Here is a 25,205-nt window from a genome sequence, read left to right on the forward strand (position 1 = left end):
CCAAACGCAGGGATTAAAGGTGTGTGCCACCACTGCCCAGCCAAAGTAGGTTTTTAATAATGAAATGTAATGTAACATCAGATTGTTTTTTACACCAGAGTGGCAAGGGTCAGGCATCTTCATATCACATGGTTTTACTGGAAGATGAGCAAGGCAGATGAGATACTGTTTATATCCTCAGTGCATTTTACATGATCAGATACAAGGAGTGAAGAAGCTTCAGGGCTGACAGCCAACTCTTAGAGTTCTGTGTTCTCAGATGTCTTTATTACTAAAACCAAGTGCATGATATTATATATGCTTTGATTTGCAGGGCGAGGTTTATAAATCCTGACTGGGTTGCTCTGCACACATCACGCGGATATGAGAGTCAGGAACATAAGCTCTTCATGCGTGCCACAGGTAAAAGAGTGCTTGGTATTGGGTTAAAAATTTGATTTTTAAAAACAATTTGGGTAAATTGATAAAAATGCCATTTTTTTTTGTTTGTTTTTGAGACAGTGTCTCACTGTGTAGCTCTGGCTGTCTCAGAACTCACAGAGGTCTGCCTGTCTCTGCCTCCTGAGCACTGAGATTAAATGCATATGCCACCATGCCCAGCTATTGTTCTAATGACTTTAAAATTGTATAATTACAATTTTATATGCATATGTGTATATGCTGCAAGCCTAAAGGTATATGTAAGCTCTAAACCAAGAGTAAAGGAGTCATTCTGTGTATTACACCTTTGTTATCTCACCTGATCCTGTGAGCACCCAGGTGAAATGAATGTTCTTACCCATATGTCAAGGTGAGGAAACTGCCGAGGCTCACATACCAGGCGGAAAACCTCAGATAGTTAGGAACTGAAGCTATACTTGTCTATGCTTCTGCTTTAGTACCTAATCCCAGGTTCCCTCAGCTTTCCTAAGACAGTCCTGACAGGGGGGCTTCAAGCATTGTGTTGTTTGTACATTAAACAGCCCACCCAAACACCCTCCTCTCTGTGTGAGTGGTGCTGGGCTCCTGCTAGTCCAGCGCTGCCACTGAGCAACCTCCCTGGCCTGTTGTCAGTGTTTATCGAGCATCGCTGTACGCTGATCTAGGTTGAAGTAATAAGCTTTGGTTTCTTTAAAAGCATTATATAACTGAGATTTTAATTTTAACTTGTACCTTTTGTTAGTCAGCCTGAGGACTCAGAGTCTATTGTCTTCACTGTTCTCCTGTTACAGAATATCACCCAGGAGATAACTTGTGTTTGTCTGCCCTCTTCCACGTCTCTCTCCTCCTCCCGGTGCTTTCCAGTGTTTCCTGACTGTTCATCTTGTAGTTCTCAGCACCCAGACTGATATCTGCATTCCGAAGAGTCACAGCTGTTTAAAGCCCATTCTAGAGAGTGCCAGGCATTAATTTTTTTTCCTCGTAGCACGATAACACAGACTTTTTGAATAGCAATGATGTCCTATTCGAGAATTCTTTTCTTTGCTCTAAAATGACTGGACAAGGAATTATACGTTGCTGTTTTTTCTGTTTTGTCCCTGTTCTGTTGCCCCCACCATCCCTTCTTATGTTCACACAGACACACACTCACAGACAAACGGTGTGTGTGTGTTTCTAGTATCTTCCTTACCCAGGTCTCTCAAGCTCTTTTTTGTTTCTGTTTTTTGGTTTGTTTGTTTGTTTTTGTTTTATTTTGAGTCTTGCCATGTCTTGTTATCTCATGACTGGTTTGGAAGTCATTGTGTAGCCCCAGGCTTCATCCTCACGCTGCGTCCTGCTGATTGATAACTTAATGTTCACGAGACACCGTGCTTGGCTCTCTAACTCTTTCCATGCACTGACTAGTAAAAGTCTGTGTATTTTTGTATATGGTAGCACTTGTGCAGAAGAGAGCATTTTTGAGTGTACAGGTGTGAGAGAATAGACTGTCTTCCCGTGCTTTGACACTCAAGCCAGAGCAGCGAGAGCGGGACTGTGTCATTCATTGTCTTGTTGATTAAATGTATGAAAAGTGGAGGGAATGAAAAGGCCTAATTGTTAGGGATTTGCCTGTAAGTAGTGTTAATAGCTGCAGGAGGAAGGTGGAGCGCCTCATGGACTCGTGTGTTTGCTTGTTTTTAGTTTTAGTTGCTGATCTGCTCATTTACATCCCAGCGGTGCTTCTGTACTGTAACTCCTTAAAAGAAAGCTCACCGAAGAGAAAGGTAAGTTTTTTTTGTTTGTTTGTTTGTTTTTTTGAGGACTACTGAGAACTCAAGAACAATGGCAATGGGTTTTTGATCCTACTGCACGTACTGGCTTTGTGGGAGCCTAGGCAGTTTGGATGCTCACCTTACTAGACCTGGATGGAGGTGGGTGGTCCTTGGACTTCCCACAGGACAGGGAACCCTGATTGCTCTTTGGGAGGGGGACTTGATTGGGGGAGGGGAAGGGAAATGGGAGGCGGTGGAGGGGAGGAGACAGAAATCTTTAATAAATAAATAAATTTAAAAAAAAAGAGAGAAAGGTAAGTTTTAAAGCTGCCTGACATTTCACCTCTGAAACGTTTAAGTTATTACTAGCCTACTAAAGATCGACTTTAAGGAAACCCTGTTCTTTGGGAGTAGCTAGGATAGTGAATATTTTATCTCCTACTGATGAATTTTCATTTAGAAACAACAGTTTCACCTTCAGTGCTCTATAGTAATAACAGAATGCACTGAACTCTAGAATACTGTGCTGTTGACCCATCTCATGCTGGGTTTATTGCTAAGCTTGTAAGTCACAATTTTGAGCTGGCCGTGATAACTAGTGGGCATTTTGGAAAGTTTGTGTCTGTTCACAGACATTGTCAAGTATCCTTACTTGAGAATTTTACACTGAATGATTAGGTGGCCAGTCATTTTATTAAAATTGCCTTTCTGGGTGTGGTCAGGAGGGTGGCCTTTAATTGCAGAACTCTGGGAGGCAGAGGCGGGTGTTTCTCTGTGACTTTGAGGACAGCCGGGCCTACATAGTGAGTTCTAGGACAGCCAGAGCTACATAGTGTAATACAAAAAAAAAAAAAAAAAAAAAAAAAAAACAGATAAAAAATTCTTTTCAGTAATTTTTACTTCTTATTAAAGTGTTTTCTGTTGCCCTCATGAAAGCTTTAGTGTCTTAATAGGTGTCTCGTGAAAATGGGAAGTTTTGATTAAGGAAGGACAGTGCTTCGGGAAGATGGACGTTCCTTCCATGCTAGACGCATAGTGCACGTCTCTACTGTAGTAATGACCTCTTTACCCACCATGCTTGTCTTCACAGATCGCTAGTGCATTGTGCATATTGCTGTATCCAGGTCTTATTCTTATCGACTATGGACATTTTCAGTATCCTTTATTCAATTAGAAATGAAACCAGTTATTTATTATGATCTAGGCTTACTGCATGTAGCATTGCCATCTTCTATTTTCATACATGCTAGTATACTTACTTATATGAATTCTTTTCACTTGATATAAAGCGTTGATAAAAGTCAGGTGTAGGGAATTAAAGTATTCAAGTTTTTGAGTTATGTAATTTTTGCGGGGTTATATTTTTTTAAATGATTATGTATTCTTTCCTTATTTCTAATTTTATATCTGTGTTCTTTTTTTTTTTCCTTTTTTTCTTTTGGGACAGAGTATCTCTGTGTAGCCCTGGCTATCCTGGAATTTGCTGTAGACCAGACTTGTCTAAACTCATAGAGAGCCACCTGCCTTTGCCTCTCTAGTTCTGGTATTAAAGATGTGTGTTACCACATCCAACATTTTTTCCCCTTTTTTTATAATTTATTCTTATTTTATGGGCATTGGTGTTTTGCCTTTGTGCATGTCTGTGTCTGATCCCCTAGAACTGGACTTACAGACAGTTATGAGCTGCCATATGGGTGCTGGGAATTGAACTCAGGTCCTCTGGAAGCAGTCAGTGCTCCTAATTCATGAATCATTCCTCTAACTCCATTCCCTTATTTTTAAAGAACAGTAACCCTTCCTTGGTGGTTTTCTTCGAGAATTAAATGAATTAGTATTTGTAAAACACTTATAATAATCTGTTGGAGATGCTGATAATTGTATAGGTATTTATTGCTACTAGTATAATTGCTTTTTTCATTTATTTATTTTGTGTAATATGTATAGGTATGTACATGTGGAGATCAGGGGGCAGTTTACAGGATTTGAGTCTTTTCTTCCACCACATGGTTTCTAGGGATTGAACTCAGGCCATCAGGCCTGGCGGCAGACCCCTTACCTGCTGAGTCCTCTCACTGGCCCTAATCATTGTTTTTTATTTACCTGTTGGCTCTAAAATGTGCAGTGGTTCACTTAGGCGCAGATCGATGTTCTTCCCACTTGTTTTGGACACTGGATCCATTCATTTTTTTTTAAAGGCTCATACTCCTTAATTTCTTTGATAACTTTCTTGCTTTTCTCCTTTCTGAGCTTATTAGCCAGCTGTCAGGTTTTTCATTTCCCTCTTCTGCATGTTTGCTCTTCTCTATTGCGCTTTATAGACGATTACTCTGTCTTTGCCATTAGCACCTCTATTAAATTCCATTTGTTTTGTTGGGCACATTTTGAATTTCTAATTAAAATTTTCTTTCTCTCTCTACTCTTTTTCTCTTGATTCTTTATCTGATTGACAGAAGCATACGGTGACAGCAGTAATTTTGTTGTCATTACTGAACTGCTGCCAGAGGAGTTTGTCTGTAGATTTGGCATATTATTATAAGAATATTGTGAAGTAGTTAAAAGGAATAAAGCTATGTTGTCAGTATTTATAACTCCTTTAGCCCTTTCCACTTGCTGTTTAGCAGCAGACAGTATGTTTGAGGTTGCTTTGTATGCTTTTTTAGCACTTTGATATTTTCAGTTATATTTAGAACTAAGCTTTAAGTTTACATGTTATTTTTAAATCACACAAGAAAATGTTTTATCAAATGCAAGCTCTGCGCCTTAATTACTGAGCTAATTTTCCTTGACACCGGGACATGTATAATTCTGTGAGTCTTGGCTTTGCTTTATGGGGTGTTCTTGGAGTATCTTGTGACTGGGACCTGCTAGGGTCATTGGCGTTTTGCTTAGCTCTAAATTATAAACAGATGGAGCTCTACCATTCCCTGCCTTTTTTTTGCTTTTTACTTGGCAAGTGTTATAAAAAGGGCCTCAGAGGAAAGGGGTAAGTGACTTTTAAAACACAGAATTCAACATTTTCTGAGAATTTATTTGCATACTTATCTGGAGGAGGATGGATTCTTAGAAATGTGTTGGCTATACATTAGTGAATGGGAAGGAAGTTGTCGCCTTATAACGTATCCTTGCAGTCTTCCTAATTCCAGGACTGTTGTGATCTGCATACATGTTAGAGGCAGTGTGGGCCAGCTCTCCGGGCACTGCTGCCGAGTGCTGCACCTTAGCTGCCCACTTTAGCGCCATCCGCTTATTAAAAATACGTCCTGCTTGACATTTTTCTTTATGACTGCATTCCTTCATGCTTGTAGCGATGGCATCCAAGCTAAATGCTAATTATGATCGCAGTGGGTCTTTGGCTGGAGAAATGAGTCTTTTTTACATTTGTGAGTGGATTCCCATCTTATTGGTAGTATTGATTGACAGTACTGTTGTATTTGCAGTTATTGTACTAAATGATATTCACATCACTGTTCAAGAGTTGTTGGCCTTTCTCTGTCTTACTGCTCATCTCTGATCTCTGTTCTAGGTTTGAGTTGTTGATTAAGATAGCCTGTACTGTCGTGGCTTCCTTCCTTCTGTGTTGGTTGCCCTTCTTTACAGAAAGGGAACACGCCCTACAGGTTCTAAGAAGACTCTTCCCTATTGATCGTGGATTGTTTGAGGTATGTTTAAGCATGGACCTACCCTCTTGTATTACGGCACCTACATTTTACCCTTGGGGAGCTCATGGAGGAGACACCAGGGGCTGTAACTTCCGTTTCCTCCTCCAGTCAGCCCTGCCAGTTATTTAATCCAATATAGCGCCCCTGGCTCAGTTCACATTTTATAGTGCCTTATATGAATAGGTAATATTTTTGCCATAATTAGATTCATAATTCAGTTGTAATTTTTTTTTTAAGTCAGATTGGTCCATAGTAAAAGAGCATTGGCTGCTGCAGCTACCAGGTTAGCAAGCCCACCACTGTGGTTTACATTCTCTTTGTAGTTTGCCACAATTATTGGTTAAGCGGATAATCCCGATTGCCTCAGAAAGATCTCCTAATTCCTTTTGAAATATATAACCTTCATCCATAGTAATCTTTAATGAGAATCTCTCATTTAATGCTAGTTTAATCACTCTTGTTAAACTTTTATTGCATGAGTAATTTGATCATTTAGATTTAGTAATTAAATTAAACAAACCATTTATTTCTGGAACAAAAGGTCTTTTAATAAACTCAGAGACAACATATTTATAGATAATTTGCTCCTGAATAACATTTCTTTTGAAAAGAATTAGAAAGCATTTCTAAGTTTTGAATAGATAATTCCTTTAAAATGTTTTTCAGTGGATTTACAGGAGGATTGGCTAATCATTTTGAAAGAGATTAAACAATGTCGTGAAGGCAGAGGTGTGTGTGACATTGTCGCGGTACAGATTGATGATATCCCCTTTCTTGCTAGCATCTCTTATTTGGGGCTCGACCCTTCTGCATGCCTTATGGTCCCCACAGCTCTAAGATGCTGTTGTCCCTGTTGTACAGATTAGGAAACTGAGGTCAGAAATTCATAGACCTGGCATGTGGCAGGGTCATAACAGCAAAGTAAAGAAAAGCTTGATGTTCTATAAAAGCTGCCAGTTGTTTTGTCTTCCATTTCAGAAGTGTGGAATAGTGTCAGACATCTTCAGGGTGTCACAGAAGCTCTAGGTCAGTGCTTCTCAGCCTTCCTAATGCTTCCTAGTGACCCTCAGATACAGTTCCTCATGTTGTGGTGACCCTAGCCATAAAATTATTTTTCTTGCTACTTATAAAGTAATTTTGCTACTGTTATGAATTGTAATGTAAATATCTGATATGCAGGATGATCTTAGGCAACCCCTGTGAAAGGGTTGTTTGACCCCCAAAGGATCTGGACCCACAGGCTTGGAGCCGCTGCTCTTCTCTTGTTAGAGGCCATCCCTCCCTGGATGACATGCTTGCACAGCTGTGAGGTTTGCAGCTGTGTAGAGGATGGACCGCACTAGCTGGGGAGCTGAAATTGCAAATTTCATCTTGGAGTGAGCCTAGTGCAATTGCTAACGTTTTAAAGCTTCTTGATTTATTAGCAATTAGTCTTGTCATTGCTAGGATCTATTAGATGATGTGACATAAAGTTACAATTGTAATAAAATGGTACAAATGTAATTAATATTTATTTTACAAGTTTGGGGAGATTTTTGCTTAGTATACTGCTTTTTGAAAAATATCAAGTAGTTTACTGGACTGTGGATTATAGTTGGCTAGTGCTTTACGTAATCTGCATCTCAAAAAAGGAAAAATGCTGGAGGCTATGGGTGTCTGTTTTTATTGCTTGAAGAGTTTAATTCTTTGTTATAAATGTGAATGAAAGTTTCATGTCTTGAAAGTTTATTACCTGGAAGTTATAGGCTGTACTTCATGGGATTTAATATTTCTTTCAACTCTACCAAAATGTAAGACTAACAAATCTTTTTTTAAGGATAAAGTAGCCAATATTTGGTGCAGCATTAACATTTTTCTGAAGATTAAGGACATTTTGCCTCGTCACATCCAACTAACAATCAGGTAACTAACATATATAGGGCATTATAAACTACCCTTCAAAAATATTACACTAAACAGGGGAATGGTGGCACATATCTTAAATCCCAGGACTCAGGAGGCAGAGGCAGGTGGATCTCTGTGAGCTCGAGGCCAACTTGGTCTACAAAATGAGTTCCAGGACAGCCAGGGCTATGCAGAGAAACCCTGTCTCAAAAAAACCAACCTAATTACAATAGTATGCTATTTATCTGAGCTGGTCGTTAGTGACTTCCCACTTAATACAATAAATTCTGTCATCCTAACTCTCCCACCCCCATTTCTTTTCTGTTTGTTTTCTTGAAATTGGGTTTTTCTGTGTAGTCTTGTCTGTCCTTGGAACTTGCTCTGAAGACCAGGATGACTTCAACTCAGTGATCCTCCTGCTTCTGCCTCCCCAGCTGGGATTCAAGGCGAGCACTACCATTGGCTAGCTTTCTCCTCCTCCCAGTCTTTATCTTTCTCCCTCTTCTCCTTCCCAGTTTATGTGAATATTTTTCCTATTTTTCCTTTAAATAGAACATAGACTAAATGTGATTTAATATTATCTTGAGCCGGGCGGTGGTGGCGCACGCCTTTAATCCCAGCACTCGGGAGGCAGAGGCAGGCGGATCTCTGTGAGTTCGAGGCCAGCCTGGTCTACTAGAGCTAGTGCCAGGACAGGCTCCAAAGCTACAGAGAAACCCTGTCTCGAAAAAACTAAAAAAAAAAAAACATTATCTTGAAGAGTCATGATTGTCACAGGTGTGCAGCTAGCATCAGCCAGAAAAATAGAACAAATTAGAGATTATTCTGTGTGTGAAATTATCTCAAGAATCGGATACTGTGGTTGTGGGCTCTGGCTAAGCACAGCAGAAGTCTGCATGGCAGACATCAGGAATGTCTTGGGAAGGAAGTGTAGCTAACCCGCGGTGGCTATTAAGAGGCCTAAGCTGTTATAGGGGGCTCCCAGCTGAGTGTCAGGCTCCGGGACAGACTCCCCTTTGCTTGGCCTATTAGCAGATGGGTTTTGCCTTTCTTGTGGGCCCTGTCTCTCAGTATAGGCCCATCCTCACGGGAAATATGCAGAAAGGGAGTCGGGAACTTCAGTCTTGTGAGCTCACTAGTTACAGCACCACCAAAAGTGATCAAGTCAGTGGGTTCTGTGTTGAGTCATAGACTGTGCTCAGGCTCCAAGAGCTGGCTGTCCCAGGCTGTCCGTCTGGCTCTGGTCTTCCCTGCTCCCCAGCCATCACTAAGAGCTACACAGCTCACTCACTCCCTTATAATTTGTTGGTTCTGGACTTGAAAACTCAGATTGTCAACTTTTGTGGAGTGAGGGCCAGGACTCTTCCGAGAGTAAAGTTTATGAATATTTGTGTTGAAAAGACAGTACTGTCTCCTTAGGCCTGGTAGTGTTTTCTTATTTTCTAGTGTTTATTAACTGACCTGCAACTATGTATCTTTATACATGATATTAAGTGCTAGCTGACATTTGTATTTTGTATTAGAATCTTGTACAAAAGTGTATGCATACATCAATGTGTATGTTTTATTTAGATTATAATTTAAAATTTGATAAATAATAAAGTTTAATCTGGGACCAGATTAGATTGATGAATGATATAATCCTTATATTTTAAAAAGTAATTATTTTAGCTAGATTTCTATCACAGAAAACACATTTTATTGCTTTTTAGCTTTTGCCTTACGTTTTTGAGCTTGCTTCCTGCATGTATAAAGTTGACCCTTCAGCCCTCTTCCAAGGGATTCAGATTTACTCTGGTAAGTTTCTTATTTTTCTTAAGATGTTTAGTTCTTGCTGTAACTGGCATTTTAAAAACATCAGTCATTATTTTCTAGTTTGGGGTAAGATTGACTGGGCAGCAAAATAAGACACTCGATTATTTGATAGACACTGAACACCATCCTTGTGCAAGTGCTGGGTTAAGCATTAGGCTGAACAGTCAGTCTTTAGTTTACTCAGGAACTGTTTCCGATTTGTTTGATTGATTAATGAGGGAATACAGAGGTGGTGATAATGTATGCGTAGCTGTACTGGCTGGTTTTGTGTGTCGATTTGTCACAAGTTAGTGTCATCAGAGGAAGGAGCTTCAGTTGTAGAAATGCCTCGATGAGATCAAGCTGTAAGGCATTTTCTCAATTAGTGATCAGTGGGGAAGGGCTCAGCCTGTGGTGGGTGGGGCCATCCCTGAGCTTCTAGTCCCTGGGTTCTAGAAGAAGGTGGGCTGAGCAAGCCATGGGAAGTAAGCCAGTAAGCAGCTCCCCTCCATGGTCCTCTATCAGCTCCTGCTTCCAGGATTCTGCCCTGTTTGAGTTTCTGACCTGACTTCCTTCAGTGATGAACAGCAATGCTAATAAACCCTTTGCTACCCAACTTGCTCCTTGGTCATGGTGTTTCGTCTCAGCAGTAGAAACCCTGATGACTGTTGAGCAGCTGGCGTTATGTTCTGTCAGGTACAGATCAAGTCTGTGATGTGATGGGGAAGGGGAGATCTTGAGGGAGGATTTTAGACTGTTGCTGAGCAAGTGGGATTTCGGCCAGCTATGGAAAGCTAGACAAGATTAGAACTGTGGACAGCAGAAAAGAAACTCCAGGCAGAAGGGAGCTTGAGCTAAAGCCACCTGGGAGTGGATGTTAAAATGCTTGTTTGTGTGTCCTGTGTTTAAGGGTAGGTGAGGAAAAGGTAAAAATAGGGCAGATTTCAGAAGACGTCAGATGTCTGGTTGAGAGGCTTGTGTGTGAGAGGCACACAAACAGGTTCTGGGAAGAGGAGAGAACAGAAACATACTTGGTTTGTCAAAGGGTAAAGTGATAAGTAAAGTGGCCAGGACAAAGTGGGATGAATTAGGAAAGACAGATTTCCCAAGAGCCCAGGTTTTATTGCAAGTGTCCTAGGAAGCCCCGCGGGCATTTGAAAACGGGCATTATGTGACGGACACAACTGTGCAGGTTGCCGTGAGAGGCCACAGTGCTTCCAGGTGGGTTACTGTGTGTCCAGGTCATGTGTCGGTGGCCTGCCAGCATCGGCAGGGCAGTGCGGCAAAGTGGATGGCTGATGTGTGTAGGAAGGGTCCGCACATTGACAGAGGGGGGTGTGGGGTGTATAAGACAGGAGTTGTGCATGAACGGCTAGATCCACACACACTAATCTGAAAAACTTACTTAAAACCCCAAGTAGCAGGTGGCTTCACAGAACAGTTAATGTGTTTCATTGGGGTGCGCTTTTTTAAAATCTGCAATAAATTTGTTTCATTTATTGACCTTTTTGTCTTTCATACTTAACAAAGTTACATTTACTTTACTTGTGTGTATGTGTGCACTTTTGTGCACATACCACGGCATGCATGTGTAAAACAAGGACAGTTTAAGGGAGTTGGTTCTCTTTTTTCCTCTAAGTGGGTTCTATGCACTGAGCCATCTTGCTGGCCCTGTAATTTTTAAGTAGTGTCCCAGGCTCCAGAGGGTAATGGGGGTTTATATACAGGAGATGTTATATTATCTCCTGTACATGGTAGTTTTGTTATTTGTTTGTTTATTTATTTATTTATTTGAGGCAGAGTTTCTCTGTGTAGCTTTGGAGCCTGTCCTGGAACTCGCTCTATGGACAGGCTGGCCTCAAACTCACAGAGTGCTGGGATTAAAGGCTTGCACCAGTAAGCCCAGCTGGCAGTTTTATTAGTGGCTGAGTTTTAAAACCATTTTAGATACTTCAATATAGCCTTTCAATAGTTTCTTTAAAAAAAAAATTTATTTAATTATTTTTTTTTTGTGGTGGGGGACTTTACTTGTGCTACAGCGCGTCAGAGGACAGCTCGTGGGGGTCAGTGCACCCCTTCCTCCACGTGGGTCCTGGGGATTGAACTTTACTTGTGCTACAGCACGTCAGAGGACAGCTCGTGGGGGTCAGTTCTCTCCTTCCTCTACGTGGGTCCTGGGGATTGGACTCGGGTCATCAGGCTCTGGGGCAAGCACCTTATTCCTCCTGCACCATCTCACCAGCCCAATTGTTATTAGTTTTTAAAATTTACATGCTTAAAATTGGTTAAATATTATGCATATTTTGTGTTTGATTTTTATCTGTAGGTAGTAACTATAATATTCAAACTGAATGTTTTTATTTAGATTTATAATTATATCGATACAATTTCAAGTTGTTAAATCATGATTTACCCTCTTCTTTTTCCTTAAAGGTTAGCTGTGCACTGTCATTCTTTCTGTTTTCTTTCCAAGTACATGAAAAGTCCATTCTCCTGGTGTCATTGTAAGTAGAAATCTTTTAAGTATGCATTCTTTATAATATTTATTATATAAAAATAAGCTTATAAAATGTTAATTTCAATAGAAAATAAGACAGCAGCTATTTTTACATATAATTATTTAGTCATTGTCAGATTTTTTTTTACTTTTTAAAATACATTTTAAACCAAAACAGTTGATAAAATTATTATTGACATATTCTCATGTCTTATTTCTCTATACTATTTAAACATGTTCCTCAAAGCTGCTTTCCTGTTTCTTCTCTTTGCCTTTTCTCTTTTACTCACTTCCATGTCTGATTGCCTTGTTCTCTAGGTCTTTCTCTAGGTGTTTTTTGTGTTTTGTTTTTTGACCCCTCCCCATGCACATATCACAGCATATAGATGAAGGTTCCAGACCCTCTTGGCAATCCTTAAATAGATTACTTTGTTTAAGAGCATTGGAATTTTCCTTTCTGGGTGACAATTGGGCTGTGTTATCCTAATACTAAAGTAGTATAAGCTAGAATAATGTGGACTACTTGAATCCTCCCCAGGTCAGTCCCAACTGTCTGCTGCCTTATGCCCCACCCAGTGCTCTCAGTGGGCTTGTGAAGAAGACATCAGTACAGAATGACCAGGGAGAGGAGGGACATGGTAGTTCTCTGTGAAGACACCAGTACAGAATGACCAGGGAGAGGAGGGACATGGTAGTTCTCTGTGAAGACACCAGTACAGAATGACCAGGGAGAGGAGGGACATGGTAGTTCTCTGTGAAGACACCAGTACAGAATGACCAGGGAGAGGAGGGACATGGTAGTTCTCTGTGAAGACACCAGTACAGAATGACAGGGAGAGGAGGGACATGGTAGTTCTCTGTGAAGACACCAGTACAGAATGACCAGGGAGAGGAGGGACATGGTAGTTCTCTGTGAAGACACCAGTACAGAATGACAGGGAGAGGAGGGACATGGTAGTTCTCTGTGAAGACACCAGTACAGAATGACAGGGAGAGGAGGGACATGGTAGTTCTCTGTGAAGACACCAGTACAGAATGACAGGGAGAGGAGGGACATGGTAGTTCTCTGTGAAGACACCAGTACAGAATGACAGGGAGAGGAAGGACATGGTAGTTCTCGTAGGTGGAGCTCTGGACGGGAAGCTCTGTTCTGCTGCCTTTGTGGAAGACAGTTGGCATACAGCTGTAGCACAGGTCATTGCAGATGGGAGGACATGCCAGCCTCTGGAACCCACACCTGGGTGAGGGCTTAACTCTTCAGAGGGAACAGTAGGCCAGGTTATGTAGAACCTTGTAAGGGCAACTAGAAACTTTGGCTTTTATTCTGAGGGAGTGGCAAGCCAGGCGTGGTTTCTGCAGATGAAGAGGAGAGTGAGGCCCTGAGGATGCTGTGCTACTTGGTACACCTTGAGGTTAAAGGCCAAGTCGTGTTCCATTTCTGTTATTTCAGAGCAGTGTGTATGTGTGATACAGTGTCATTTGGCTTGGTAATTATATATTGAAAGAGTAAATGGGAAAGAAGACTCAGAAACCCTTACATATTGAATACTTACTATGCTTCTGCTGACACCCCTTCTGGTTCAGCACATTGGATCACTGGGATGGAAAGTTCTTTGGTGTGATCCCTTAATAGGAAACAGTGGCTTTTCAATGCCAAGCTTAAATCTTATATGCCAGCTGACATGCATTAAAAACATTCCTTTAAGAAAGGAGATATATTAGTTATTTCTCTGTTACTGTCATAAAACACCATGGCCAAGGCAACCTAAAGAAGGGAGGGTTTCTTTGGGTTTATGGTTCCAGAGGTTTGGGGGCTTATTTATGGTTTATTTGGGTTTATGGTTCTGTTACGATAGTGATGGGGAAGCATGGTAGAAGGCAGGTGGCTGGAGCAGCAAGCTGAGAACTCCCATCTTAACCATTAGCATGACACAGGGAGATCAAACTTGAATGGCACATTTAAACTTCAGAGCCCTTTTCCAATGACATACTTCCTCCAGCAAGGCAACACCTCCTAACTCTACCCAAGTAGCACAGCCAAGTAAGGACCAAATATTCAATCTGAGCCTATGGAGGACATTTCTCATTCAAACTACCACACGAGTCAAGTCTTTGGAAACTTTTTAAACACACGGGGAGAGAGATTAGTAGTAATGGCAACAGTAATTCAACAGTTGTCTCTCGTAGAAAAGCTTATTTTATATTGCTAAAAACAAGTACAAGGTAATATTTGCAGAGAAATTAATCCTTGGCCTAAGTCACACAGTGAGTGGCAGCCATGGGACCAGGTGCAAGGCCTGCTTCTCAGTGGGCGTGGATGCAGCCGAGTCCAGAAAATGTCAGTCAGAGGCTGTGTAGCTCAGCCTAAACACCAGATAAGAGGAGGCTCCACTTCCCAGCATCGTGTCCAGTCCCTGTCCTTGTCCTTTCTGTGTTGTCTCTAACTATTTAGTTTTCATAACCCATCCCTTTTATAATTCAGGGTGGTGTCGTTTCTGATGTGGTGGTCCTGTTCTCCATGGCTGCTTTGTAACCAGCTGAGTTACATAACGTGGAAGGAGCTCGAGAGCAGTTGTCTTGGCAGTGACTGTTCATGTGGCACACGAGCAGCGTTTATGATGACCTAGTCTAGTGGCTGTTGTCTAGTTTTGAGAAGTTGACATTTTCTGAGTAGTCACCTGGAGAACTTTTATTTTTAATTAACCTTGAAAATAAGACATGTAGAGTATATTTAGATTTTTATAGGTTAGAGGTAAAATTATATTCTGTACTTTTAAAAAATTTTTTTCTTGTCATTTTAGGCCAGTTTGCTTAGTTTTAAATGAAATTCCTTTCATGTCAACTTGGTTTTTACTAGTGTCGACATTTAGGTGAGTCAAACCAATTTCCATATGACAGTCCCGTACGATTCTTACAGATTCACTGAAAATTTTACCAGGTAATTGTAGTTTAACTTGATGCTTTTGGTTTCCCCTATTTTCCTTTACAGCATGCTGCCTCTTCTGTTAAAGGATGACCTCCTGATGCCCTCCGTTGTGACAACGATGGCGTTTTTAGTAGCTTGTGCCACTTTCTTTCCAATGTGTGAGAGCACTTCCGAAGAACGACTGCAGCTGAAGTCCTTCGCTGTCTCCGTCAGGAGGCGTCTTCCGGGCTTTACATTTCTCCCCAGAATTATACAGTATTTGGTAAGCTAGGCAGCTTTGTTTGTGTATATGTGTCCTCACGCCTCATCGCCCACGTAGAGGTCAGAGGGTAATGTGGAGTCAGGGATTGAACTCAGGTTGTCAGCCTGGGGCAAGTGCCTTCACCTGCCAAGCCATCTTTCTGGCTCCGTTCAGTTTTGAAGAAGTATAGTTTCTAGCATGTTGCTGTTTTGGTTTTTTTTTTTCAAGTTACTGAATTTTTGTTGTTGAGACAAGGTCACATTCATTATGTAGACCAGGCTAATCTGAATCTCACTGTTCTGTAGACTAGGCTGGCCTCCAACTCACAGAGATCCACCTGCCTCTGCCTCCCGAGTGCTGGAGTAAAGGCGTGCACCACCACTGCCACCCGGCTTTGAATTGATTTTTATACAGGGTGAGATATAGATATAATTTCATTTTCTACACAAGCATATCCAGGTCTCCAACACCATTTTTTGAAGAGACTTTTTTCAGTGTTGGCTTTTAACACCTTTGCCAAAGATGAGTTATCTATCTATAGATATTGGGTTTATTTTTGGGTCCTCTTTCTAGTACTTGCTTATTTTTGTGCATTTATATGAAATTTAGGGTTTTTTTTCCCTAGTTCTTTAAAGAATCCATTGGAATTTTAAAGGAGAGTGCTGGATATATAGGTTGCTTTAAGTAATATAACTATTTTTACAATATTATTTTTTGATGGGCAGTTTGTTTTGTTTTGAGACAAGGTCTCACATAGCCTAAGATGGCCTTGAACTCACTGTGTATATGAAGCTGATTTTCCTCCTGCCTCTATCCCCTGAGTGTTGGAATTACAGGCTCATGCCACTATACCTGGTATTTAGATTGCATTCCGTTTTGATCTTGTTTTTCCCTCCTCCCACAATTCCTCCCAGATTCTCTCTACCTCCCTACCCACCCATCTTTATGTTTTCTCATTCTTTAAAACAAACACAAAACAGCCCATACACAAAAGGAAATGAAACAAGCAAAAATACCAATATGTATATATCCACCTAAATAAGTCTACAAAAAAAGAAAGAAAGGAAGGAAGGAAGAAAGAAAGAAAGAAAGAAAGAAAGAAAGAAAGAAAGAAAGAAAAGAAAGAAAAAAGAAACTTATGGAGTTTGTTTTGTGGGCCAGCTACTGCTGGGCATAAGGTGTGCCCTGAGGTATGGTTAATATACTCAGTAAGACTCCATTAGAGAAAACTGATTTTTTCTTTGCTAGTGGATTACTTGCTGATAGGTTTTGGTTAGGGGAGGGAACCCTTGTCCAACACTTCCTCTTCTCATTGCTGGCACCTGTCTGGTTTGAACTTGTGTGGGCCTCTGTGCTGCCACAGTTTCTGTGATTTCATATGTGCATCAGCCCTGTTTGTCTAGAAGACATTCCCTAATATTTGACTCATAATCCTTCTTCCTTTATCTCTTAGATTCTTGAGCCTTGAGGGGCTGGGGAGTGGGGGCTTTGAAGACATTTAGGACTGAGTTCTCCAAAGTCTACTTACTATTCTCTGCATCATATCCAGTTGTGAGCTTTTATATTAGTTCCCATCTACTGAAAGAAGCAGCTTCTTTGATGAGGGCTGAGTGAGACACTGATCTATGGGTACAGGAGAATATCATTAGGAGTCCTTGTATTGCTGTGCCCCTTTAGCAGAATCATAGTATTAGGTTTACTCTAGGCTCATGACCTATCTAGTCTCAAGATCTTGGTCACTGTAGCTGTGTGAGGTATGGGTTCCATCTCAAAGAGTTGGCGTTAACTCCAAAGAGTGGATGGTTACTCCCATAACATTTGTGCCACTATTGTGCCATTAAATCTCACAGGCAGATTGTTACTGTAGGTCACAGGGTATGCAGCTAGGAGGTACTGACCTTTCTCCTGCCTCTGTGTAGGAGAGTGTAAGAGCAGTGTAAGTGTGCAGAGCACCTTACAGCATTGGACAGCATTCTTAAATGCACAGCTTAGTGAATGTCCAGAGAGTTTCTCACTGTTGGTAATGACCATGAAGCGGAAAAGGTTGGTGAAGTAAAATTAAGAGGTGAATAATTGAAAGACAAAGATAGATTAATTTTCTCATTCAGGGGTTTAAGTGGAAAGCACGATGTAAAATTTATTTGTTAGCACATGCCTGAATTCTGGGATGTATATAGAACTGTGGCCTCTTGTGACATCCACAGGGTGGTCTTAAGGTGAGGAGTATCACAGGCTCCTTGATTTATTCATCTCAGTGAGTGCTTGCTATATGCAAACACTTTTTGGAGTTTGAAAATACAACAGTGAGGGCTGGAGAGATGGCTCAGAGGTTAAGAGCACTGACTGCTCTTCCAGAGGTCCTGAGTTCAATTTCCAGCAACCACATGTTGGCTCACAGCCATCTGTAATGAGATCTGGTGCCCTCTTCTGGCATGCAAGCATATATAGAAGGAATGTTGTATACATAATAAATAAATAATTTAAAAAAAGAAAAGAAAATACAACAGTGAAAAACATGAAAACTACTTCCTATCACAGAAGTTATTCCAGTTGGGGGCAAGAATCAAAGATGCTAGCAGGTAGAAAATACGCATCACAGATGTTAGCAGTTTGGAGGAAAGTAAAGCAAAGGAGCAAGGACAATGGCAGTGTTCAAGTAGCCGGGTCTTCTAAGGGACTGAACTATACAGATGATTGAGTATGTGTTGTCCCAGGTTGGAGGAATCCAAGCATGGTGTCATGGTAGCTGTGTTTCCTTGAAACAAACGATTTCATGGTGATGGCGTAATGTGTCACTTTTGTGCTGTTAACTGAGAGGATGTATAAGGGAGAAAGAACATATGCAGAGCCCTGTATAGAGAGAGCATAGTGGAAGCTGTGGACAGGCGACTGCAGCTCTTACGTGCCACAGTAAAACAGAAGCCCGGGTGACAGATTCACCAGTGGTGGCAGAATTGAACAGTGTGCTACAGGCACTTCCTGAAGCTTTGCTATAATTATTAGTATAAAAATAGAGCAAGCACTGCAAGAGTCAGAAATCTCAGCATGCTTTCTCCCCCACAGGACTAAAAGCCTTGTGTGCGTGTGTCTCTGTGGTGGGCACACGTGTGTGCCGTGCTCGTAGGGCCAGAAGAGGGCGCTGCACCCTGGAGCCGAGGGTCAGGATGCTGTGAACTGCCTGGCCTTGGTGCTGTAACAAACTCAGAGCAGTATGTTTTCTCACTCCCTGAACCATCTCTTCAGCCCCAAAGCATTCTTGTTTAACTAGTTCAAGATCATGGTATTTCAACTCTTTTGAATATTTTTAAGTATTTAAAATTATTTCTTAAATTTAAATTTTTCTTTCATTTTTTAAAAAGATTTTATTTATTATGTACAGTGTTCTGCCTCCATGTATGCCTGCAGGCCAGAAGAGGACACCAGATCTCATTGTAGATGGCTGTGAGCCACCATGTAGTTGCTTGGAATTGAACTCAGAACCTTTGGAAGAGCAGTCAGCATTCTTAACTACTGAGCCATCTCTCCAGCCCCCTAAAATTTTCTTTCATTTTACCACAGGAATGTTTTTTAATAGTGTAAATAAATATACCTCTGCTAAAATCAGTTTTTAAAGAGGGCTAATTAACTTCTAAAATTATGCTTATAAATGTATAATTAATTAGCTATTCAGATGTTTGGGAGTAAAGAATTAAGCAGCTCACTATGTAAATAATTCAAGGACAAAGCCATACCTGTTGAATGATGAAGTTTTGTTATGTGGCATTTGGGACAGTAAAAGTCTGTAACTCTAGAATGCCCCTTTTACTAGTGCTGAACTTATTAGTCTAAATTAAATCCAAGCAGGCTGGCATCAAGTGAATTTAGTGTGAGGCCATGATGGACAAACTGTAGAGGATATGGAAATACTGTATGTATTGCTGCCACCAGCTTTTCCCTATAGTGCAGAAATACTAAGTATCCTATAGAATGGGTGTTTTGTGGTTATTGAAATTTGTATCTTGGGCTGGGGAGAAGGTTCAGTAGGTAAAGTGCTTGCTGTAAAGCTGAGACTGGGGCTCAGATCCTCAGAACTTTGGGGTGAACATAGTGGGGTATGGAGATAGGGAGCTCATTAACCGAGAGGATGCCTACAGGCCAGTCTGATGGCAGCGTTTTCTCGGTTGAGGAGGCTGACAAGGAACGCAGCCAGCACCCCGGCAGGCCTCTACCACTCAGTAAGAGTCTTTCTTTCCCTTCCAGTTCTTCTCTTCAGTCACCACCATGGCCCTTCTGACGGTTTTGAGTGTCACGCTGCACCCTCCCCAGAAATTACCAGACTTGTTCCCTGTGCTGGTGTGTTTTGTGTCCTGCATAAACTTCATGTTCTTCTTGGTATACTTCAACATTGTAATCATGTGGGATTCCAACAATGGAAGAACTCGGAAGAAAATCAATTAGCTGTTTTCCAAAACAAATGCAGTCTTCTGTTACGTGTAAGTGAACGTGCATCTTTAGAGTCATGGTATCATAGGAAAGAAATGGCCAGTGCCTACCATTATCTACACAAACTGTTTATGGGACCAAAACACTTGTTTCCTAAGTATTTTCTGGTAAAGCATATTGTAGTTTTGCTAATATTCACAGATAGTTAAATGACAGAATAAGAGAAAAAAAATGTCCCAGCTGGTTGCAGTACTCACATCTGTAATTCCGGTACTGGGAGGTGGAGGCTGGAGAACCTGGGATCAAGATCATTCTTGGTGATATAGAAAGTTTGAGGCTAGCCTGGGCTCCATGAGACCCATCTTAACAAAAAAGGGAGAGAAAAAAATGTCCTTAATGCCAATATTTAATAATGGAATTATTCTATAAATTATAATTTTTAAAAAAGTTAAGTATCGTGAGTTTATTGGCAGAACTAAGCCTCTGTCTTGTTTGAGCTTTAGCATACAAGTAATAAGCATCTCATTTTAAAATCTCAGGGAATTAACTTTTTTTTAATTACTGAGAAGGTATGTTGTGCTGTTTGAAATTTGAATATGCATTACTACATATGCAAAATTGGATGCTAATAGATTAAATGGTATTCTTGTTTCCAAGCACTTGATTCCATTTTTAAAAAGAACTTTATTGAATATAAAAATAAGAAGTTTAAAGTCATATGGTTACTCATGGTCATTAGTTCTATATATTTATAATCATTCTAAATTAAACGACCTTATCACGAATTCCAGCTTCCTTTCTGCTACCTCGGTTAAGATCTCCTTGTACACAAGTGTTTATTCAGGCCAGGCCTCTTGTTGGCTTGTCCTGTAGATATGGCTATCTTTTTTCCTGTGCTTTCTCTGGTTTCAACTGGTAAAAATCATGTATTATGTTTTCCTTTCTCATGGAAAGCTGTTTCTTTAGTTTTGATAAAAATTAAAGTCACTTTACCACTAGCCTATTTTGAGTATATTTCTTTCATAATACAGTCATCAATTAAATCATTTAATGGCATATTCTAAGGTAGTATAAAGAACTGGTTCTGGACATGGCTAGCTATAGGCCGATGCAGGAAAACATGGATTTCTCAGTCTGATCAAGGAAGTGGGTCTAGGCAGAGCCAGTGTGCGTGAGGATTCAAAGGGCAAGATCAGCAGAGAGAAGCACCTTGATCACTGTCCAGTCAGGAGGGGCATCCCTGTCCATGGCCACTGTTTGTAACCTCTGGGCCTGATTAACAGCATCATGGCTGGTTTAACTTTACCACCTTTCCCCATTTAATAATGTATCTGAGTTTAACACTGAAATGTTGATTTCTGTCAATGACAAAGTTTTAACTTCTCAGAAATTCAGTAGAGGAACCTTATTACTCAAAAGCAAAAGTAATTAACAGCATAACATGATGCTATATTTATGTACAGATTTCTTGTATACGTAGATTCTGTCAATAAAAACTTTTTTTTCCCTGATGATTTAGTCTACCCATACTGAGTAACCTTCAGCTTTAAAGGAGACTTAGGATGATCCGTGTAAGTCATAGCTCTCCTACCCATTGCAAACCAGTTTACAATGCACTTAGAGCTGGCTCTGGTTGTACACACTTGTAATCTCAGCACTTGGGAGCTATATTTAGGAGCATCATGAGTTTGAGGCTAGCCTGAGCCACATGAAATACTGTTTTGAAAGACAAAACAAAGTCAGACAAAGTATGCTTTGTTTTGCAGCAGCTAGCTTCCAAAGCACTGGGTCCTCCTCCAGTGAGGGGTCCAAATCATCCCTCAGCTAACCTCAGGGCCTGGGGGGCTTTAATAGATACTTATACAAAATGAAAATCAGAAGCCTCATTTCCTTATCTGTCAAAAATCAGGAGTTCCATGTTCTTTTCAGATACATCTTAGACTGAAGAGGCATTCTTGAGAAATGCAGTTTCTCTACGGCTAATGCACTTGGGTTTGCTTCTTAAACCAGAAGAGAATAGGGTGTGGGTTCGTGTATCATATGAAGCTCACCAGGGAGGGAAAAACATCTGTCCAAATCATAAACCACCAGTAGGGGAGCCAGCCACACAGAGGTCAAGGCAGTCAAACAGCCCACTGTTCTATAGGAAGGAGCAAGACACAGACAGATTACAGCCAAAACATGGCCAGAGGAACACAGTGGCTCCAATTCTCAGTTGGTTTCTTTTTTGCTAATTGGAATATTTGGGCCAGGTATATGTCTCCTCCTCCCCCCACATAAACATTAGTTTTGTGTGTGGATCTTTCTGCTTTGTCCTTCATGTGGCCTCTAAGGGTGATAAAGCGAGAGTCATCTGATCTACAATGAAGAGAACTGGGAACTGGTTCTCAGCAGACCCAGCTGTTCTGAAAGGCAAATGCTCAGTCTATCAAGAGGTCAAACACACAGTAACTGTGTTAAACACATACCTACATAACTCATTACATATGAAACCAACTTGCTTCTTAACCCTTTGTTTCCTAACTGATGCAGGGTACTTTATAAAATGTTCTGACTTGTGTCCTAGTTTTCAGTGTTAGAACAATCTATATTAGTATATTTTTCATCACATATTTGAAGGATTATATCAAAAAGTATCCTTGATATTTATCAGACAGATATGCAAAAAAAAATCTTGCTTTAAGTAGTTCCTGGAAACCCAGAAGACAATTAGGTTGAATAGTTCATTGAGATTGAACAACTACTTAGCACCTATGCCATTTATAGTAACAGATTTTTAAAAACACCTTTAATATATCAATCTGAAATGTTTCTAAGTGGAAAATGAATTCTTTTCAATCTTGATTTTTATTTTACATCTTCATACAAGATTTTTATTTTCGAAGTAATACTTAATCAGGTAACATCTTAGACTAATTTTGTCAAAACTTCCTTAGGGCAAGTACCAAGAGAACAGCATTTCTTTCCTGCAGCAGTGGTCCGGTGTGTGAGGTGTAGAAACTGTGTTATAAAGATGTGACAAAAGTTTTGACTCTCCTTCCGCTCGTTCCTTACAGCACAAACAGATTGCAATGCAGACACTACAGAGTCACGTCTAAGCTAATGTTTCAAACAATCTGGAAGGGATCCCGTTCTGCCCTATAGTAAAGCTCTTTCTTTTAATTCATTGGACTCTGAATTTAGTTCAAAACCAACTTAATATTTAAATGTCTGTCCCAAAAATTCATTCCAGTGTTTCCTAAATATACAAAATCTTCAAACATTCACAGTAATTTTCTCTGAGCAGAGATGACGGTCCCTAGAGTGGAACAGTGCACACCTGAGACACCAGTCCCACAATATACTACAACATTTCCAACAAACACAAAGTAACCTGTAAATTACTGAGTGGCTGGGACTGCACATGGGGGCGCTGGTTCCTGGTTTGCCTGGTGGACTGTGAGTGTCAGTAAAGGACGTCATTCTACAAAGGTAGAGTCATAATTCTATCCACAAGTGTTCAAAGTCGATAGAACATAGGTGAAACAGTGCAAGTCAGGACTCTACTGCAGGGCTTACATTAAGGGGTCAAGAAGAAATGTATTATTTACATTGAGATTATCTGGTGGTGTGTGTAGAAAGTTTAAATTAGCTGCAAGAAATTTTATCTAGACTTGCACCTGCCTCATGCTCCGAGTTGGTATTTACTGGGCAGATTAATTACACACATTTCTCTGTGCCTTTAAATATGATCAGGCAGATGCGGACATTGTTCACAGCGCGTGCCTTTCTTCAAGTGCCTTTGGGATACAGAAGATAGTTATTACATCATCATGAATTAGTTTCCAAATTAACATACATCTCGTACATCACTCAAGAAATGATTTAAGTGCTATTTGCCATGTGGTACCTACTTTAGACACTAATAAGCTCCCGTTAGCTTACTTTTGCGTCTTCTGAGATTCACCTTCACAAATTAGTTTGGCTGTTCTGACAGCGCTTTTTATTTTGCATGGGGAAATATGAGAAATACTTTTGAGAGAATTTTGATACTCCAGCATGACCCACTGAAAACACAATTTAGATGCCTTTGTCTACATGCCTTAAGGGACTTCCAGCAGGTGCTTCCTTCAACAGCTGCCAAGAAGGGTGTGTGTGGTGACTGTGACAGATTCCTACTCAGTGTGTCCTACTGGGGACTCCTAGTGGTGACAAAGGATCTTATTTGGACTCGGGAGCACTGAGTCAGGGAAGATAGTGGCAACTGAAGAAACAAGCCTTCTTGCAGGCATGTGGCTCTTTCCATCCTGTGTTCACCATCAGAAGTCATGGACAGTGGCTCAGTGTGCAAACCTGCATTTGGGTCGCTAGGACCCATATAAAGCCGGAGGCAGCAGCACACGTCTGTGCTCCCACCACTCATGGGGAGCTCACAGGCCAGCTGAGTTGGTGTGTACATTGGTGAACAAGAACCCCGTCTTGGTCAGGGGGAAGATGGGCTCACGCACATATTTTTGCATAAAAAGGCAGTCAGTGCACAATGAACTCTTTTATTTTTTCCTATTTATCCATAGATGATCCACTTCCTGTCCGAGAAGGCGGTTTTCACACTTAACAGTCTGCTTTCGCCAACTCTTCTTGTCAGGCAGGGTTGCATTCTTACTAACACTCATGTAGATTGACACAGTTGTCAGACTTGAAGGTAACACTATAAAAGAGAGGAAATCTTATTAAAATGTTACCATGGAGGAGATGCTAGTTAGGCTAATTACACAGTTTATTCTCACAAAGTAGGATCACAAGCCCCACTTACAGTCCAGTGTGAAGGGAACCTGGGCAAGAGTAGGGTTATAACTCGGTAATAGAGTTGGCATTGCACATCTTGGACTTTAAAAAAATTACTATATTTTTTGTAATACTAGACACTACAAAAGGAGTTTTCATCAGCTGTCCCTGATTGTTGGGAGAACTATTGAGAAAGATTTTGAAGTCAAATCCAGGGTCGAGCAGAAAACTTAATAAGAGTTATGTTATGGAATAACAGGTAGTAGCCGTATCCATCCTTCATGGAAACCATATATTCTAAGGCATACTTCAGATACTTGCTGGCCTCATAATCCTTGCAGCTGGGTCATCTCTGCCTGTATGAGGCTGGTGACTGCCTGCATTGCCTTGAATTCTTAGTCTCGCTTGTTGATATTTTGTGCTTACGTAGGCATATTTATACAGCCCATCAAAATTGCCCGTGTTTTTGAAGCCAGGCATATTTAGTACATGCCTGTCATTCCAGCACTCAGGAAGATGAGGGAGGAGGATTGAGGTCAGGCCTGGCTTTATTAGAGGAGTCCTGTCTTACAGGTTCTTCTGTCTGAGTGCTATAATTAACAGATTGTAAGCGGCTCCTGGACGAAGGCAATGTAGAGCGGAACACGCTTGCTTGCGGGAAAGCCCCGGTGTACATACAGCTCAGCCTCTCAGGCACTGGGATTACTGCTGTGCACACCACACTGGGCTAGAGCTGCTGTAAAGTCCCCAGTCTCTGATTCCCTTGTCACACTTTCCCGAGTAGACCTATGCCTGTTGTGAACTTTCTAACACCGCTTTTTCTCCACTGGCACCCACAGAAGAAAGC

At 40.9% G+C, this 25,205-nt stretch overlaps 2 protein-coding genes across 4 annotated transcripts in view; one reads left to right on the forward strand and one right to left on the reverse strand.

Annotated features, from left to right (window-relative positions):
• The window catches only part of Alg6 (ALG6 alpha-1,3-glucosyltransferase), a 41,007-nt gene extending 20,415 nt beyond the window's left edge, over positions 1-20,592 (forward strand). For both annotated transcript variants that reach the window (XM_075945497.1, XM_075945498.1), the window contains exons 5-15: positions 314-402; positions 2,101-2,183; positions 3,262-3,326; positions 4,969-5,154; positions 5,695-5,830; positions 7,647-7,732; positions 9,427-9,511; positions 11,942-12,012; positions 14,807-14,875; positions 14,995-15,193; positions 19,412-20,592. In XM_075945497.1, the coding sequence (XP_075801612.1) occupies positions 314-402; positions 2,101-2,183; positions 3,262-3,326; positions 4,969-5,154; positions 5,695-5,830; positions 7,647-7,732; positions 9,427-9,511; positions 11,942-12,012; positions 14,807-14,875; positions 14,995-15,193; positions 19,412-19,609 (1,267 nt within the window). In that variant the 3' untranslated portion in view covers positions 19,610-20,592. The remainder of the gene's footprint in view (positions 1-313; positions 403-2,100; positions 2,184-3,261; positions 3,327-4,968; positions 5,155-5,694; positions 5,831-7,646; positions 7,733-9,426; positions 9,512-11,941; positions 12,013-14,806; positions 14,876-14,994; positions 15,194-19,411) is intronic.
• A 3,511-nt stretch (positions 20,593-24,103) lies between these two features.
• The window catches only part of Itgb3bp (integrin subunit beta 3 binding protein), a 46,867-nt gene continuing 45,765 nt past the window's right edge, over positions 24,104-25,205 (reverse strand). For both annotated transcript variants that reach the window (XM_075945169.1, XM_075945168.1), the window contains one exon: positions 24,104-24,281. The gene's annotated coding sequence lies outside the window, so the exon portion shown is untranslated. The remainder of the gene's footprint in view (positions 24,282-25,205) is intronic.

The sequence above is a fragment of the Microtus pennsylvanicus genome, chromosome 13 (assembly GCF_037038515.1).
Source record: "Microtus pennsylvanicus isolate mMicPen1 chromosome 13, mMicPen1.hap1, whole genome shotgun sequence".
Classification (NCBI taxonomy): Eukaryota; Metazoa; Chordata; class Mammalia; order Rodentia; family Cricetidae; genus Microtus; species Microtus pennsylvanicus.